This window comes from Palaemon carinicauda, chromosome 10 (genome assembly GCF_036898095.1).
Source record: "Palaemon carinicauda isolate YSFRI2023 chromosome 10, ASM3689809v2, whole genome shotgun sequence".
In the NCBI taxonomy this organism is placed as follows: domain Eukaryota; kingdom Metazoa; phylum Arthropoda; class Malacostraca; order Decapoda; family Palaemonidae; genus Palaemon; species Palaemon carinicauda.
Window position 1 is genome coordinate 126,822,453 of NC_090734.1, and position 18,577 is coordinate 126,841,029.

The 18,577-nt window shown below is 41.3% G+C and overlaps 2 protein-coding genes across 5 annotated transcripts in view; one reads left to right on the forward strand and one right to left on the reverse strand.

The window, feature by feature from the left end:
- Positions 1-12,036, reverse strand: part of LOC137648729 (uncharacterized) — a 95,101-nt gene extending 83,065 nt beyond the window's left edge. For 2 of the 4 annotated variants that reach the window (XR_011045690.1, XM_068381786.1), the window contains exons 1-2: positions 11,753-11,870; positions 5,085-5,244 (exon numbers count right to left, since the gene is read on the reverse strand). Coding sequence is in view for 3 of the 4 variants with exons in the window: in XM_068381786.1 (XP_068237887.1) it covers positions 5,085-5,231 (147 nt within the window). In the remaining variant the exon portion in view is untranslated. The other 2 variants (XM_068381787.1, XM_068381788.1) reach the window with 2 other exon arrangements.
- Positions 12,037-14,326: 2,290 nt separating this feature from the next.
- The window catches only part of LOC137648472 (uncharacterized), a 57,064-nt gene continuing 52,813 nt past the window's right edge, over positions 14,327-18,577 (forward strand). The window contains exon 1 of the mRNA XM_068381391.1: positions 14,327-14,471. Within this exon, the coding sequence (XP_068237492.1) occupies positions 14,428-14,471 (44 nt within the window). The 5' untranslated portion in view covers positions 14,327-14,427. The remainder of the gene's footprint in view (positions 14,472-18,577) is intronic.

Consider the following 18,577-nt stretch of genomic DNA (forward strand, 5'->3'; position numbering starts at 1 on the left):
TGTAAAAGGGAGCTAGTGAGGGTTGAAAAGCTAATAAAACCAGGGGTAAAAAGTGAATATCAAGAAAGGTTGAAAATGGCATATGACAGAGTGAAAGTAAGAGAAACTGGTAATTTAGAGGAGTGGAAGTTAGTAAAAGAAAATTTTGTTGGGATTGTAAGTGATGTGTGTGGCAAGAAGTTTGTTGGAGGCAGCAAGAGGAAGGGCAGTGAATGGTGGAATGAAGGAGTGAAGGTAAAAGTGGAAGAGAAAAAGAGGGCATTTAAAGAATGGCTGCAGAGTAATAGTGTAGAGAAGTATTTAAGATATAGAGAGAAAAATGTGGAAGTAAAGCGCAAGGTAACTGAGGCAAAGAGGGCGGCTGACCTGAGGTGGGGCCAGGATTTGGGTCGTTCATATGGAGAGAGTAAGAAGAAGTTTTGGAAAGAAGTGAAGAGAGTAAGGAAGGCTGGTTCGAGAATTGAAGAGACAGTGAAAGATGGAAATGGAAGGTTGTTGAAAGGAGAGGAGGCAAGAAAAGGGTGGGCAGAATATTTTGAAAGTTTACTGAATGTTGAGGATAACAGGGAGGTATATATAATTATTGTTGCAGGTGTTGAGGTGCCAGTGATTGGAGATGAGAATGAGACAGAGATTACAAGAGAGGAAGTGAGGAGAGCACTAGATGAAACGAGAGTAGGAAAAGCATCTGGTATGGATGGTGTGAGAGCTGAGATGTTGATGGAAGGGGGTGTGACTGTACTTGAATGGTGGGTGAAGATTGTTTAATATGTGTTTTGTCTTGTCAATGGTACCAGTAGATTGGGTTTGTGCATATATTGTACTGTACCACTATATAAGGGTAAGGGAGATGTGCATGAGTGTTGTAATTCAAGGGGTATTAGTTTGTTGAGTGTAGTTGGAAAAGTGTATGGTAGAGTACTGATTAATAGGATTAAGGATAAAACAGAGAATACAATTTTAGAAATACAGTGGGGTTTCACAAGAGGTAAGGGTTGTATGAATCAGATTTTTACAGTCAGGCAGATATGCGATAAATATTTAACAAAGGGTAAGGAGGTGTATGTTGCGTTTATGGATCTGGAGAAAGCATATGATTGAGTTGATAGGAAAGCAATGTGGAATATGATGAAGTTATATGGAATTGGTGGAAGGTTGATGCAAGCAGTGAAAAGTTTCTACAAAGGTGATAAAGCATGTGTTAGGATAGGAAATGAAGTGAGCGATTGGTTTCCAGTGAGAGTTGAGCCAAGACAGGGATGTGTGATGTCGCCATGGTTGTTTAACTTGTATGTTGATGGAGTGGTGAGAGAAGTGAATGCTCGAGTGCTTGGATGAGGATTGAAACTGGTAGACGTGAATGTCCATGAATGGGAGGTAAATCAGTTGTTGTTTGTGGATGATACTGTACTGGTTGCAGACGCAGAAGAGAAGCTTGGCCGACTAGTGACAGAATTTGGAAGGGTGTGTGAGAGAAGGAAGTTGAGAGTTAATGTGGGTAAGAGTAAGGTTATAAGATGTACGGGAAGGGAAGGTGGTGTGAGGTTGAATGTCATGTTGAATGGAGAGTTACTTGAGGAGGTGGATCAGTTTAAGTACTTGGGGTCTGTTGTTGCAGCAAATGGTGGAGTGGAAGCAGATGTACGTCAGAGTGTGAATGAAGAATGCAAAGTGTTGGGGGCAGTGAAGGGAGTGGTAAAAAATAGAGGGTTGGGCATGAATGTAAAGAGAGTTCTATATGAGAAAGTGATTATACCAACTGTGATGTATGGATCGGAGTTGTGGGGAATGAAAGTGACGGAGAGACAGAAATTGAAGGTGTTTGAGATGAAGTGTCTAAGGAGTATGGCTAGTGTATCTAGAGTAGATAGGGTTAGGAACGAAGTAGCGAGGGTGAGAACGGGTGTTAGAAATGAGTTAGCAGCTAGAGTGGATATGAATGTGTTGAGGTAGTTTGGCCATGTTGAGAGAATGATGCTTCTAAAAGAGCAGATCTAGAAGATCAGGATACCACTCCACTTTACGTCACTTTGGCACTACTAGCGTTACTCTTAGATTTTGTGATGTTTTGATCTTGTCAAAGACCCAATGGATCAGGCAGAACAGGGAAAAGGCATAAATGTTCATCCATCCCAGGAGTATTGGAAGGCATCATCCATTACTGCCGCTGGGTCTGGCACTGGGGAACGATACAATGCTAGTTTGTGGTTCAGGTGTGTAGCAAAGCTATTGATGATCAAGGAACTCCACAAAGTCAGGAGACCACTTGCCATTCTGAGCCAACTATCATTCTTAGTCAACTCAGATTGCCTGCTATCACATTTCTTTTCCCCAGGATGAAACAAGCCAAGAGTTGGATAGCGTTTACCTGAGCCCAATGTTGCATCCCTATCAACAACTGGTAAAGGAGGCGAAACACCGAGCCTCCTTGCTTGTTAATGCATGTAACTACATTATGTTGTCGCTCATCAACACTTCTAAGTGAACTCTGACAGTATTCTAGAAGTGGAGTTACACTAAGTATGGGAATTTCATTTCCAAGTAATTTATATGGAATGACTTGTCTTCATGTGTCCATATTTCTGACACTTTTTCCTTTCAAAGATGGGCTCCACACCCTTAATGATATGCCTCGGAGAATAGGAGGAAGTCTGGACGACGGGCCTCTAGAGGTGTTACGGCCAACAGATTATCCTCTTTGATCTACTAGGAGAGGTCTACTGTTACATCCTGTGGTATTCTCAATAGAGCAGATGGAGGATTGGATGATTGGGACCACAGGCTCTTTAATGCCTATTGCACTGACCAGAAATTCATTCTCCTGAAGGGCACCAACTTTTCTAAAGAACCCAGATGTCTGAAGAGCTTCTGCCAAAGGTGAGCCTGAAGGAAATCCTTCTCAAGGAAAGGTGCTGCGATTTGTTGAAGTCCCAAGATTCTGTCTGCTGATGGAAAAACTCTAGCTTGGACCAAGTCCATGTCTATGTCCATGCCAAGGTACTAAAGACAACACTGTGGTTCGAGATTTGAATTCTCATAATTTAACTGTGTCCCCAGATTGTGGCAAAACACCTCCCATCAGTTTCTCTGCTAGGAAGAGGTTGCTAAAGAAACCTGAATATCCATCTAAGACTTCCTCAAGTGTTCTTTTCCATCATCTTTTGTACGACTTCTTGCAAGAGAAGGGCTCGGATTGTGTCAGAGGATGGTGACAGTCCATGAAAAGGATGCAATACCCTGTACAGAGCAAATCTATCGCCCAGAGTTCTGCCCCATAGAACTGCCACCTCATCCAATGACTTTGCAGGCATCCCCCCCCATTCATGTCCCTGGCCTACGTGCCGGGCAAACTTGAACAAAATGGCATCCCTCCTCTTTAGGGCACAATTAACCTAGAAAAAGACACACTGGTGGAACATAAACTCTACAGCTTTTGCTCCAGATTAGAAAAGTTCTTCCTACTGCTTTCGGACATCCAAAAGGTTCTCAGACACTGCTCCTAACCAGTCATCTAGCCAGGAGCAGGCTTAAAAGGAGGACACAGCTGCAGCTTTTATTGTAGATTCTGCAGCTAAGGAGCAGAGAAGGCAGTTGTTTGATGAATCAATCGCTCATAGAGGTACCCGGTGTCAGAGCAGCCATGTCTGGGTCAATAGGCAAGGGGTTAGGGTGTGCTCCCGTAGGTACGTAAAACTTACATTATGAGACAGAGCAGGTGGAGGTAGTCTTAGCGATCAATTCAATCTCAGAGAATTCTCTGCATCTGAAATTTGTTTATTTCGCTAAGCTAAGGTGTGCTTAGCTTACTTTGATAGGGGAATGTGAAACTTACGACGGGCACTTTTAGGTTCTGGAAAGAACCCATCAATAAAGCACCATCTCCCAAACACAGGAGTACAAGGGGCTTCATGTTACCAGGGTCTAAGAGGGTTGCAGTAAACGAGGATCAGGGCAAGAGATCACGCATTGCATGAAGGGGCTTACACTTATTGCTCTTCATGGAAAAAGAAGTAGAAGGGGAACTATCCCTCTAAGCTCACTTCTTGTAATGTGCACAATACTTCTCCCACTGGGAGAGCAGCCACTCTAGGCAAAATTCACAAAGTGAATTGTACGAACACCACTTAGCACGGCAGTTCAGGCATAGGGGTGCGGATTAACCTCGACCCAGTTCATGAGGAAGGTTCCAAAAGGGCTGCCTTCAAGGCCCGGGCAAGTCCACAGAGTAACTGAAATCCACTCATCATGCAAAAATCACCGAAAGAATAAAAATCACTGAAAAAGGTAATCCAGCAAGGAGTCACGATAGTAATGTAGTGTTAGGATTGAAATCCGACCAGTGAAAGAGTGGCTCAGCCTCTCAAACTAATTTAGTCTTAAAGGCCTGAGTGCGCTACCTCCTCATGGAGATGCCTGGTAATCATATATGGTTGCCAGTTATGCACCTTTGTCTTTTTTCTGATTGTAGTAAATCGACTTAGGAGTAAATTCCATATAAATGACTTGGATGTTTGTATCGGCGTAGGAACAAACCTATAAAAAATAACAAAGAAACTATAATACCATTAAAAGAAATAAAATAAAGTAGATAACTTTAATTAATGTATTTATCTTCCTTTCACCATATTGGTATTGTAAACTGAAACTCAATTCCTGATGGTTTTGATAAAGATAAATTATAATTACAATTAAAAGTATATGAATGAGGAAGGTCCAGTAGAAAAGCTACTACTGTACTGAATTATGTTACTAAGATATTTGGAAATATTTACACTGGCATTAATGTATTGTCATCAGTACAGGTGAAACTAAGATGGTCTTTCACCTTGCAATGGACTGCTCACATAGTGTTGTCCATGTACAACTGGGGGCATACCTAAAGGGCATACAGCATTAGTAAACTAAATCTTTATTCCTTTCCAAATTCAACCCAATGAAAACCACCTAATGAGATATAGGAGTAGAGAAAGAAGATTACTTTGCATCAAGACACTTAGTGTACTATTTACGTTAATTTTCTAGCTGACAGAATAAGCCTTGATCTGTACTGTATTTCAATTGGGTAAAAAATTTTCTTATCTCACCTGCAACCAAGTCCTTACTGATGGAAAACGATCAATAGAAACTTCTATTAAAGGAACACCAGCATCCCTTAAACTCTTCTTAGCTGCCAAGCAATGAGGGCAACCAACTACACTGTAAATTACAACACGTCCACGAATGTTCAACATCTCTTCTCTCAACCTTAAAAAAAAAGAAATATACTTAGTAAAATAAATCTTTTTAAAAACAAATTGTATTTTTCCTAGCTATACAAACCTAGGTCCTTAAAAATAAGGAACATATCTTCAGCAGAGATGAAACAGCTAATGAATTAATCATCAAGGTAGTTAACGACAGGTGGTGATCAAGGGGAAGTAGTCTGGGGCCCCACTTGTTGAAAGCTCTTCACTTTTGACCTTCGGCTCAGGACTGAGAGAGATGGTCGAGATGGGAAGTAGAACTTTAAAGGACTCAGGTTTGTATGCTAGGGAAAATGCAAATTATTTTTAAAGTTTGTCATTTGTTCCTTTATGTATGCAAATTGTTCGTCCTTTAGAATAGAGAGACGATGATTGGTGGGTCGGAAGTGCCTCTAGAATCAAAACTGGTTGGTTCTTTTTCTTTCCTGGAAGTGTCAATCTGCCTAGATCCATACAGTAGCAAAGGAGATGATTCCAGCAACCTCCTATCTGTCTATCATTGGAATGAATAGACTGATAGGGCCTGCACTGTCCAAAAATATTGATGTGGTCAAAGGAAGGATCCCTTCACCCGAAAGTGATAGCAGTATGGAATAATATTCCTGGCGTATGATGATCAATAGGTTGGTTATTCCACCATCCTCCCCATCGTCTAGGGAAAAGAGGGGAGATACTTCTCTAGATTCTAAAGAATGGAGCTCAGAAGTGTAGCTTACCAGAATCAAGTCAGAACCAGTATGTAACAATTCGACCACTTTGTCCCCAAGAACTTGTCATTCTACATTTCATTCAAGATTTACACCTATATGTTACCATAGACAATATGCTTACTGTCCCGTGTGAAAGCTGGGTTGGCAACTACCAAAGCACCCAACCACAGGTCCAAGCACCAAGATGTCAAGGGACTTGTGGGTATACTTCCTTAGATGAAAGGCCATGAATGTGGTCTGGTGTTTCCACAACCCAGCCTTCTTCAACACCTGGCCAAATGCAAGATTCCTTTTGAAGGCAAGAGTGGGGACTAAACCCCTGACTTTGTGAGCTCTGGTCCTAGCAGGTATTTCAACTCTCAGCTGTCATAGCATATGCTTTACAGATTGTCTCACGAAGCCAGAGAAAGACCATGTCCTTGACACCTCTTTCTTGGTCCTGCCAGTGCTAAGGAAGAGTTGCTCACAGTCAGGCTTGAGATATTGGGTCCTCTTCAGATAGCACTTCAGAGCCCTCACAGGATACAAAAAGATCTTCTCTTGATTGCGACCCAAAGGCAGCAGCAAATGAGAGGTGCTTCTCTCGGCGAAGGAAGACAAGAAAATCCTCAATCTGAGCTAGAGATACTCCAACTAGAGAAGTATCCCTTCTATGACATCAATCACAGAGGATGGCCCACTTTCCCTTGTAGACAGCTGCAGAGGACCGTCACAGGTATTGGAATATCCATCGGCATGTGAGCATCTAGGAGCCACCACGGTCATTCTGAGTCCTGGAGTAATCACCACTCAATTGATCAACAGATTGATCAAGCTGAATGGAGGAAAGGCATATGTATCTAGGTGATCCCATGGGTATAAGGTGAATTACTTCAAATACAACCCATGGGTTTGGAACAGGTGAGCTCCCTGTTTAGCTGTGTGGCGACAGATCAATCCCCGGAGAACTCTCAGAGCCATAAGCCTCTCTGCTACGCCGGGATGTAGAGACCACTCCGACCTTATAACCCGGCCCTGACAAGCAAGTGTGTCTGCCAGTACATTCCTCTTGCTCAGACTGTACCTGGCTGAGTAAGGTGTGGAATGGCATCCTGATGTGCATTCACATCTTGGGATGCTTGCCATGCTAGAAAGGCCACTTAAATTTACAGGATGTTGAGTGCAGATGCTTGTGACGAACAGGGATCTGAAAATATATATCTTTCAGGTCTAAGGTCAGCAGGAAATCATTCTTTCTGATAGCCTGAAGAACTGTGCATGGGGTCTCCATCTTGAACCTCGTTTGGAACACAAACTGGTTCAAGCAAGAAAGGTCATGACAGGTCCCCAGTCCCCAGCCAACTTTTCTACCAGGAACAGGTAGCTGAAAAAGCCAGGGACCTATTTAAAACCTCCTTAATGGCAGCCCTTACAACCACCAGAGACACTTTCTTCTCCAATTAGAGGTCTTTCCTTGATCCTCTCAAATAAAAAGGAGGGGATCATCGGAGTCATTGTCAGAGGAGGGACAGTTCTTGAATGGGATACCATACCCTGAGCGGAGCACTTCTATGGCCAAGGGATCCGCCCCAAAGAACATCCAATGACTTTGCAGGTATCTCTCTACAGGTGGTAAGTCAGGGGACCTGCCCTTCCTAAAGGGAGCTTCGATGGCCTCTGTTCTTCTATCCGGGGAAGTGTCCCCTGCGACGAAAGGAGGGAGTCTGATCTTGTCTTTTGGAGATCTGTGCGTTGCTTGGCTCTGGTAGCAGACGACACTGTTTTGACTTTGAATGGTGAAGGCTTGTGGACCTGTTGAGATGGCATTCTTAAGGCCGTGGCTCTTTTCAGGAAAGAAATATGGCTAGACTTCCAACACTTTTCCACTGCAGCTGCCACTTCTACAGGGGGGGTGGAGTGTAAGGTGGTCAATGATACCCTAATTCCTAAGAAACATACAGCAGTGTCTCTAAGAGTAATCTGTTTAGTGAATTTAGTCAGAACTGCATCCCTCCTTTTGAGGGCACAGTTCCCCCAAATGGAAGCAGTCTCATGAAGGATAAACTCATGTGCTTTCACTCCTGACTGCACTAGCCCCTCAAACTGCTTATAGATGTCTAGATCTGTAAGATTTTTTGAAATTCTACACGACACTGCTCCTGACCAGTGACCAAGTCAGGAGTAGGCTTAGAATACCAACATGGTAGTTACCTCCATGTTCTGCATCTCCAATACAAAGATGCTGGATGGAGTCAATATAGAATTTTTTCTGCCTCGATAAGACAAGACGCGGCAGATTTGAAGATCTACTAAACCTAAACGAGTTTTCTGTCACTGATGCCTGATTATTAAGTAAATCAAGTCTCTCCCGAGCCTGGTTAGAGAGGGACACTTCAAACCTATGACGTGTATTTAGAGAGCTAAGAAACAACCTATCAATCATGCATCTGGACACGAGGGGTCACCAAGTTCATCGAGTCGCCTAAAAAGGCTCATATTCTTCATGAAGTATGACACTTCAGCTGGGCCATACATCAGCACTTCCGGGGGGCTACCCCAGTATGATCAGTGGTAACCTTCAAAGTCAGTTCCGGCAAGTCATCAATGGTGATAGGAGCTGGCGAGAATGTCCAATGTCTCGCCACCATAGCCCTAGGTTCCTGCTTGAGGACTGATCTCCAAACTTCACCTGCAACATCTTTCTCGCCTTGCACCTGAAAATCAAGATGAATTTGCCGAAATTGACCGGGGTAAGCCTTGACTGCTGCTTGCTAAGGACTCGCATTCACAATATATTGAAGGAGATAGAGATGGTTTAGTCTCCTTCTCCGAGCTAGAAATCTGTGGAGAAAAAGATCTATCGGGCGTATCATATCAGGAACGGTTGTGCATGAGAGCACAATAATGAGAATCTGACCTCCATTCTTCTGGGAGGGCTGATTTTGATGAGGCATAAGCAGAACTACACGAGGAAAGGATGGGTAAGGCTCCGCCACCTTCTTCTCATACACCTAAAATTGAGAAAAAATTTAGTTTCTTTGCGATCTTCACCAATCTAGGGATACTATAAGTGTCTTAGTTGCCAATTTACAGTAGGTCTATTCCCTTCTACTGATTATTATTATTATTATTAAATGCTAAGCTACAACCCTAGTTGGAAAAGCAGGATGCTATAAGCCCAGGGGCCCCAACAGGGAAAATAGCTCAGTGAGGAAAGGAAGCAAGGAAAAATAAAATATTTTAAGAATAGTAACAACATTTAAATAAATATTTCCTATATAAACAATAAAAACTTCAACAAAACAAGAGAAAGAGAAACTAGATACAACAGTGTGCCTGAGTGTACCCTCAAGCAAGAGAACTCTAACCCAAGACAGTGGAAGGCCATGGTACAGAGGCTATAGCACTACCCAAGACTAGAGAACAATGGTTTGATTTTGGAGTGTCCTTCTCCTAGAAGAGCTGCTTACCATAGCTAAAGAGTCTCTTCTACCCTTACCAAGAGGAAAGTAGCCACTGAACAATTACATTGCCGTAGTTAACCCCTTGGGTGAAGAAGAATTGTTTAGTAATCTCAGTGTTGTCAGGTGTATGAGGACAGAGGAATATCTGTAAAGAATAGGCCAGACTATTCGGTGTCTGTGTAGGCAAAGGGAAAGAACCGTAACCAGAGAGAAGGATCCAATATGATACTGTCTGGCCAGTCAAAGGACCCCCTAACTCTCTAGCGGTAGTATCTCAACGGGCGGCTGGTGCCCTGGCCAACCTACTACCTAGACATGCTCTTGCCAGCCATTCCCACACGATTCAATTGTGAAATGATGACAACCTGTTCTCCCGCCATACACATGGTTATGGCGGCACAATCAACTGGTGTGTCAGAATGCATAAGCATGTGGGTGGCTGCGCATTTAGCTAGTGCGGGTGGCGACGCGTTCAACTAGTGCGTGTGTAGCAACTTGGATGACCCTTCTTATTTACTGTAGATCTGCAGGTGCAGGGCTGTGTGTGCACTTATACCTGGGCAAAACAACCTAACCTGTAAATTATAATCTAAAGATGATGCTACAGTAGATGCCCTAAGGTTATCTGAAAAGTAAAAAGAAGTCTTATTAGCGGAGCCGATGGATTCCTTCTGTGATCAAGACCTTTTATGGGAGCCTCTCTGAAGAGGAAGGTTGAGCTAGCTTTGAGTACATAATGTAGAATAGTAGGATCCCCTCAGTACAGCTGCTTTGAATAGATAATTTAATCTACAGTACTGCCACTCGATGTTGTGTTCGCTGTGGTGTTTTGAGGAGAATTTCAACACTCACTGGGACACCACCTGTAACTCGAAGAAAATCTCAATTTAAGATATCTGAAAGGAAAATATGTTCACCCAGACCGAGCAAGAGCGTAGAAGGGGATAGGGACCTGTTAAGGTTCCAATAATCTGAAATGAATAAACCTGTACGGTCTCTTGCTCTGCTAGGACAAGGGCCGATGCTAGATGATCAGTATCACCAAGTGCGATGTCGGATTCACTTTACCTTACAGGCGACACTACATCAATCAATTCAAAACCTTGAAAAAATATGGCCACCATCTTTGATTACCAAAATTTTGAGAAGTTCCAATAAAGAAGGATCTGATATCATGTGTCAACAGGGAAGGTTTCTGCATTTTGCCCTAAGAAGAGGAAGAAGCAGATGGGGGAACGATCTTGTTTAGACTTCTCACAATAGGCATTATATCTCTCCCTGCAAAAATCCCTAGTAGAGGAAAGGGTACATCACTTATCATGACAACCTGGGCATAAAGGATGTCGATCGACTTCGTCCCAGCTCATAAAGGTACCACACAGATGTCCAAGGTCAGGACAGGTTCTCATACTACCTTGAGCAGCACTCATAATCCCTCACATACACAAAGTTTAAAGAAAAAGCTAAAAACACAGACAAAAAGCACAGCACAGAGGTATTCGTAAACAAGTCCGTCAGAATGACAAGGAGGCAAGTGAGGCTGTCTTGCTGCTTCAGCCGCTTCTTACCAGCATGGGTGGGATAGCTGGTAACCTTATAATGCTACCAGACTCCCAACTCCTTTCATTCTGGTTGTAACTATATGACGTGGGAATAAATCATGTAGGCTACATGTCGAGGATTTGTATTCACATAGGAACAACCACATTTTAAAAGAGAATCACACGAACACCACCCATCCAGGCTTTATTATAGTTACAGACAGAAAAACCTTTAATACTAATAGACTTGTGTTTTCTATAGAAAAATGCCTATTTTCTTTAAAAATAACACTTACCAAAAGTTCCTCATATAACCTTACCTAGGAGTCATAACCTTATCTACTTATTGTAACTAAAGGATACGGGGGGGGGGCGATTTATGGTTCTGCAATCTCATTTACACCACAGTGTCATTAGCTTACTCCAAGGTTAAGTCTTAAATCTGTGTTAGCTTTACAAACGGCTTCATTCCTAGCAAGGTATCACAAAATCATAATACCGAAAGTTTACGTCTGTCACTACAACATACATATGGCCCTAAGCATTTACTTAATCCTAATAAAAACTGAACAAATGTACAAAAGATTGAAAAAAAGAAATTTCTTCCGTTCCATCGTCAGAGTAAAAATTTACTATATTCAACAAAAAGTATTTGAAAGACAACAAAGTTTTACATTTGCCATTGAACCCTTACCAGATAACCAGATTAGAGTAGGTAAAGTACTTTCTATTGGAGAAAAAAAAGTTAACCTTAAATAAAGTACTTCTTTCTACTATAGAAAATTTAACCGCTAAATAAATACAACTGTGTTTACCATGGACAGTTTCACCGACTATTATTTAGGTTAACACCAAACAGGTTCCGGTACACCTAAGTTCACTAATAAGGGAAAGTTTAGTTAATATTCTAGGCATTCAATAAGGAACTATTCAGGTAAGCTCACCGTGTAAGGTCTTATAAAATACAGGTATAACTAAATCAATATCCCCATTCGCTGAGGAATGACAGTATGGCATTCATAATTCAGGGTAATTTAATCACAGATAGGAATGTCAATTAAGTATTTATGTAGTTTCATCGTACTCTTCGACTGTTTTGTTGTTACGTTCCATTTATTACGCAATACTTACACACAAACATTAGGTTTCGTTGTTTTCAGAGATATTACCAATAAACAAGATAATACAAATAACACGTTGAGTATTTCTCAACAGTTTTAAAATCAGCATTAATTGATATTTCAAATGTACCTGCATCAGAATTCTTACCAAATTTTAAGAAAAAATATTGATGACAATTACAAATATTCACGGAGAACAACTCCAAAAACGCTCATCTTTACTTTGATTCCCGATGTCTAAAATTTCCGTATGTTTGTTCATCTTTCTTCCATGCGATAAAAAGGGGCTGATTTGGGTTCTAGCCTCTAGGTCTTTATCATCCCAAAAGCCAATGGAAGTCTTCCCCTGTGGTAGGTTGGCCAGGGCACCAGCCACCCGTTGAGATACTAACGTTAGAGGGTGTGGGGTCCTTTAACTGACCAGACATTACTACATCGGATCCTTCCCTCTGGTTAAGGTTTATTTTCCCTTTGCCTACACATACAGCGAATAATCTGGCCTATTCTTTATATATTCTCCTCTGTCCTCATACACCTGACAACACTGAGATTACCAAACATTTTTCTTTACCCTAGGGATTAACTACTGTCCCGCCTTGAGAAAGGATCACCCATATACTAATTGATCTACGTTGGCTGCCGATTACAACTAGAACTGAATTTAAAATATGTACAATAACCCGCCAAGTTATCAGAACCGGTCATCCAAAATATCTACGATAATTGCTACATATTGTGCAGCCAACAAATCGTCCTGACACGAGAATAGTTACTGATGGTTTCAAGCTATTAGAACTTAGATTCATGTTTACTGTAGGCTCTAAAGCCTTTAAATATGCAGCTAAAGACTATACAATAGGCTCCCACGAGGCATCCAAATAATTGAGGATATTGGCGCTTTCCAGAGGAATCTGAAAACTTTCTTATTCAGGGAGTGTTTTGACAGTAATGATCAATCAGTAAGCGTTAGATGCTCCCGAATGAACATCATAAAACGACCGTGGAGGTCTTGTAGAGAGTAGGGTTCCCCTGCTGTACAGGGCCAGATAAGCAGCCCTTAAAGTAAAGTCATTGTTCAGTGGCCAGTTTCTTCTTGGTTAGGATAGAAGAGACTTTTATGGTAAGCAGCTCCTCTGTGAGAAGGACACTCCAAAATCAAGCCATTGTTCTCTAGTCTTGGGTAGTGCCATAGCCTCTGTACCATGATCCTCCACTGTCTTGGGTTAGAGTTCTCTTGCTTAAGGGTACACTCGGGCACACCATTCTATCTTGCTTCTCTTCCTCTTGATTTGTTAAAGTATTTATAATTTTATAGGAAATATTTATTTTAACGTTGTTACTGTTCTTAAAATATTTTATTTTTCCTTGTTTCTTTCCTCACTGGGCTATTTTCCCTGCTGGAGCCCCTGGGCTTATGGCATCCTGCTTTTCCAACCAAGGTTGTTGCTTAGCAAATAATAATGATAATAATAATAATAATAATAATTACCATCCTCACTCAAATTTGGAGGAGCTTTTCAGACTTCCTTGGTCCATCCTGTGTAGGCCTATTCAGTTTGTTTTTCTTTTTTCAGTTTTATTGATGCAGTAACATGTTCTTCCGTGTCATTTCTTTTTGTTTGTAGGTATGCCTTTCATTTCCAATCAAGTCTCTATATTTCAGTGATGAAATGGGAAGAAAAAGAAATATGGATGAACTGTATACAATAAAGGTAATTTTAATGATAACTACGCTAAATGGGAAACTTTATAAAGCAAATATATAAAAAAAGAGATATGAACTATCAGTTATAAATGGAAAGGAGAAAAAATAAAGCATATAATATTATCTAAATGCAAAAAAAGAAAAAAAATCTGGGTGTGAACATTAAAAATTAGTGAGTGGAAGAAATAGGTTATATAACAAAAAGAAGAACAAAGTTCACATTAAAAGTAACATAATCCAGGGATAGCTTTTGTCAAAGAAAAAAGAGAAAAAACCCTGTTTTGTGGTAGATTGCAGGTAATAATGATGAACTGTCACTAGGCATCATCTTTTTGCCCTTGCAAAATATTTCATATTAATTGTTCATTACTTCTCTTGTAGTTTATTTATTTCATTATTTCTTTTCCTAACTGTGCTATTTTCCTTGTTGAAGTCTAATAATAATAATAATAATAATAATAATAATAATAATAATAATAATAATAATAATAATAATAATAAAGGAGTGAACATCGAGGAACCAGCCGTTCATAACTGGTGCCGTTACAAACCCAAGAAAGATTAACTACTACTAACATAACGTTACATGTCTTGTTGTTTCATGTGTTGAACTAGGTCTATGTAGTAGTTCGGGAATCGGGAACTTGGTGCTAATTGTAAAATTATGCCACACCAACTAGAAACTGTCATAGTACCATGGTTTTCAAGGTAATATATACGATTAACTCAACTTACTACAATATTACCTTATTATTAGTCTATCATCAGCCAATTAATATAAGATACCGGTAATCTCTTGCTTGAGGGTACACTCGGGCTCGGTATTCAATCTAATTTTTCTTCCTCTTGTTTGGTTAAAGTTTATATAGTTAATATAGGAAATATTTATTATTAATGTTGTTACTTTTCTTAAAATATTTAATTTTTCCTTGTTAACTTTTCCTTGCTAAGCTATATTCCCTGCTGGGACCTCTAGGCTTATAGCATCCTGCTTTTCCAACTAGGGTTGTAGCTTAGCAAGTAATATTAATAATAACAACAACAATAATAATAATAATAATAATAATAATAATAATAATAAAGTAATTATTCTTTATTGTGGATGACCCCAGTCCCAGTGTATTTTTGGGGTGTGGGCTGAGGGAGAATATTGGGTAGTTTGTAGCGCTACGGCCAAGCATCCTAATTTGCTTATTATCGCTCCGACTGTTATCTTGTATAGAATAAAAACGTTTGGAAATGGTCTACGGATCTTAAATATGTTGTGTAAGGGGGGGTCCCGGGGGGGGGGGGGGGGGGCACAGCCCCTCTGGGTAAGGACATGGCTTTTAGCATAGGTTAGGTGGGTTTTTTAAGTTAGCTTCTCCCATCGTACTCGTAGGTAAGGAAACTGTTGTGAGAGGGGGGTGTGTCCGGGGGGGCGAACTCCCCTGGGTAAGGATACGGCTCTTAGCATAGGTTAGGTGGGTTTTTTAAGTTAGCTTCTCCCGCCAAAATCGTTTTTAGAACGACGGCCATAGTTCAGAATATTCCCGTTTTCTACGGGATCTGGCCGTCACCCTACAAAGGCTCCAGAATATTATACAATAAAACAGTATTTTTTATTTTTCTTGTTATTATAGTTTGGTAAAATATTTGTTAGGACATTAGAACTCGCATAATACGTTTGATCTCTTTAAGTACACCATTTTGAACCTTATATTCTATTGGAGCCCATTATTAATGTAGTTATAGGTTTTGATTTGAAAAATTCTGTTTTCCTCCCACTTACCATTATTTATCTTTGGTAAAGTTGTACTGTACAGTATTACAGGGTCTGATTTCGAACAGAAAATATATGTTTTCCTGTAGTAAATAAAGTGATTTGACCTTTTCATTTCAACTGCAAACTAACAGAACAACCAATCCGACTAACTTTAAGTGTCCGGACTTGTTGCTGTTATTACGGATGAAATGAAGGTGAAAAGTTTATCCAGCTATACTGTTTTGTATTTTCCTCCGTTTATTATACATCCTAGAAGGTAATGTACAGAGAAGAAAAGGCTTGTTTTACGTTTATATATCGTTTCCCCAGTATGTTTTCCCCACCCAAAACCCTGAGTTCCCACTGGGGGTTCCCCATTATCGTAGGATATAGAGATATATATATATATTTCTGAAACTATTCATTTGCGACGGGAACGAGTGTCATTTTCAAAGAGAGCGTAATTTTTTCTATAAGAAAAAGTAGTTTTTTTCCTAGGTTACATTGCCCTGTAATACACTACAATAATACCTTATCATTTGTTAAAGAGACAAAGCAGAAAACACAAAGGTAAATATGTACTCTAGGTCCATACTCCTAGTGAAGAAAAATAAGAAGTTTTCCTGGTACTTTAAACTATTTTGATGCAAATAATTAGGATAAATCCATATTTATGGATATTTTGTAATTCCATTGAAGTTATGACTGGAAGACCACATTTTAAAAGGGAAACTAATAAAAGAGCCACACCTAATAGAAGGTTTCCCACCTAACCTAACTGGGCAACCGTATACTGTACTGTACGTACCTACTGTTCTGCAACCCCTTTTAGAGTTTCGTACCCTCTAGTCCCTCTCCTGCCCAAGGATGTTATCCTGACACTTCGGTATATCCTTGTGCTGATGTCCCTAGACGAAGGAAGAATGCTGTCTCTAGGACTCCTGTTGCTGCTTGTGCTGTCAACGATCAATGCACCCCTTCCCCACATGTTCGCGTAAGAAAGGCTGATCGTAGGGCACCAGTCTCGTCTTTGGAGAAACCTACCCCATGAACAGAGAAGATGTGTAAGGATTAGGACGGTGACCAACCACGAACACCAAAGCATCAGAGATCCCCAAAGAACCAACAATCAGAATGCTCACGAGTGCTTCCACGATTAATAATCCAGACTGAGGAAAGATCAAAGGGCCACTCTCTATGTGCACGAATTTCTAGTTCATTGCCAGGGACATGCACTTCATGTGCACCTTCGCCTTCAAGAAACAGATCAGGATGCCAGAAAACCTTCAATCAGTCAATCAATTAAGAAACAGAAAGAGAGGAAGACATTGTTGAGATCAGCAATCTCCTTCTCCAGCTGCTGCGAGTGGAGGGATCCCTGTCAAGCTATTGGGCAATGTGACAACAACATGGTGCAGAGAGTTGGATGATAAATGTCCTCAGGGACAGATACCACCTCCTCGTTCAAGAACTCTCTCAACCTCCTCTCACTCGCTCTGCGATGACGGTCCAGTTGTATCCTCAGGAATTGCCGAAAGACCTCCTCTTTGAGAATGAAGTGAAGGCGATGATAGAGAAAACTGTGCTAAAAGTCATCCAAAACATGTCTCATTGTTTTCACAGACGTCTCTTTCATCTAGAGAAAACGACTGATGGTTGGAGACCAGTCATCGATCTCGAGTACCAGTTCAAAGTCCTGTGCTTTGGACTGTTGACCGCTCCCCAGTGTTCAATCGGTTGTTCACATTAGTCTCAGCTTGGGCCGATTGGAACGGGATCCGCGTCCTGCAATATCTCTAAAACTGGTTGATCCTCTCATCCTCGAGGAGACAGTTGCTCCAGGATCTAGACAAACTTCTTGCCTTTTGTCAGGATCTGGGGATCGTGATCAATCGGCAGAAGTCGAGTCTTAAACCCAAGAGACGGATGGAGTATCTGGGTATGTTGATAGATATGGCAGCAGCGAGAGTCTTCACGTCACATGATTACATCAATGTACTCAGAAAGGTAGCTCAACCGTTCCTAATCTCTGAAGAACAACCAGCAAAAAAGTGACACTACCTCCTAGGACACCTTTCGATGATGGAGAAACTTGCGTCTTACAAGTACCTCCACCAAAGATTGCTTTAATGGTGCTTGAAGCGAAACTGGTCCGCAGTCTCTAATTTTCCTCGCCTTCAGGTTCCGGTAGAATTGTAGGTAGTGGAAGTTCTCGAGTGGTGGCTCAACAATGTAAATCTCACCAGGGGAGTACCACTTGACGCCCCACCTCCTGAGATGCAGTTGTTCACAGATGCATCAAAGGAGGGGTGGAGCGCACACCTAAGGAATAAGACCACCTCAGGCCTCTGGTCTGAGGACGAGAAGGGCCTGCATATCAACCTGTTGGAGATACAAGCGGCACTTCTAGCTCGGCAGTCTTTCGGACAGAGTTTGATAAGGCACTCGGTAGCATTGATGAGTGACAACATTACTGTAGTGGCTTACGTCAACAAGTAGGGAGGAATGGTATCCCAACCTCTTTGTGACTTGGCAAAGCAGGCACACATTTTTGCATTAGACAACGTAGTAGAGTTGTCTGTGAGGTAAATTCTGGGCAAGACAAATGTACAGGAGAACACTCTCAGTTGCCAGAGGCCGGACGTAGGAACAGAGTGGCCCCTGCTTCCCTGATTGGCAGAAAGGCTTCTTGCTCGTTTGGGTTCCCCGACAATAGACTTGTTAACAGTTCAACTGAACAAGAAGCTTCCAGTGTTTTGCCTTACAGTCGTAGATCCATCTGCCGCCATGAAAGATGTTTCAATGTCCATGGGACAACCTGCATGCTTACACCCTTCCCTTCCATCTGCCTGATACGACAAATTCTCAACTAGAAGTTGACTACAAACATAGGCTTACCTTGGTGGCTCTCAAGTAGCCACAAGGCTGATGGTACAACTATGCCAATGGCGGCCCAATCTTCTTTGTTAGCCTCACATACAGAGGTTTCACAACTCTGTAACCACCCTGTTTCTTCACGGTTGGAGACTACTGTATATAGCATTTCCAGAAAGGCTTTTCTTAAGGTACT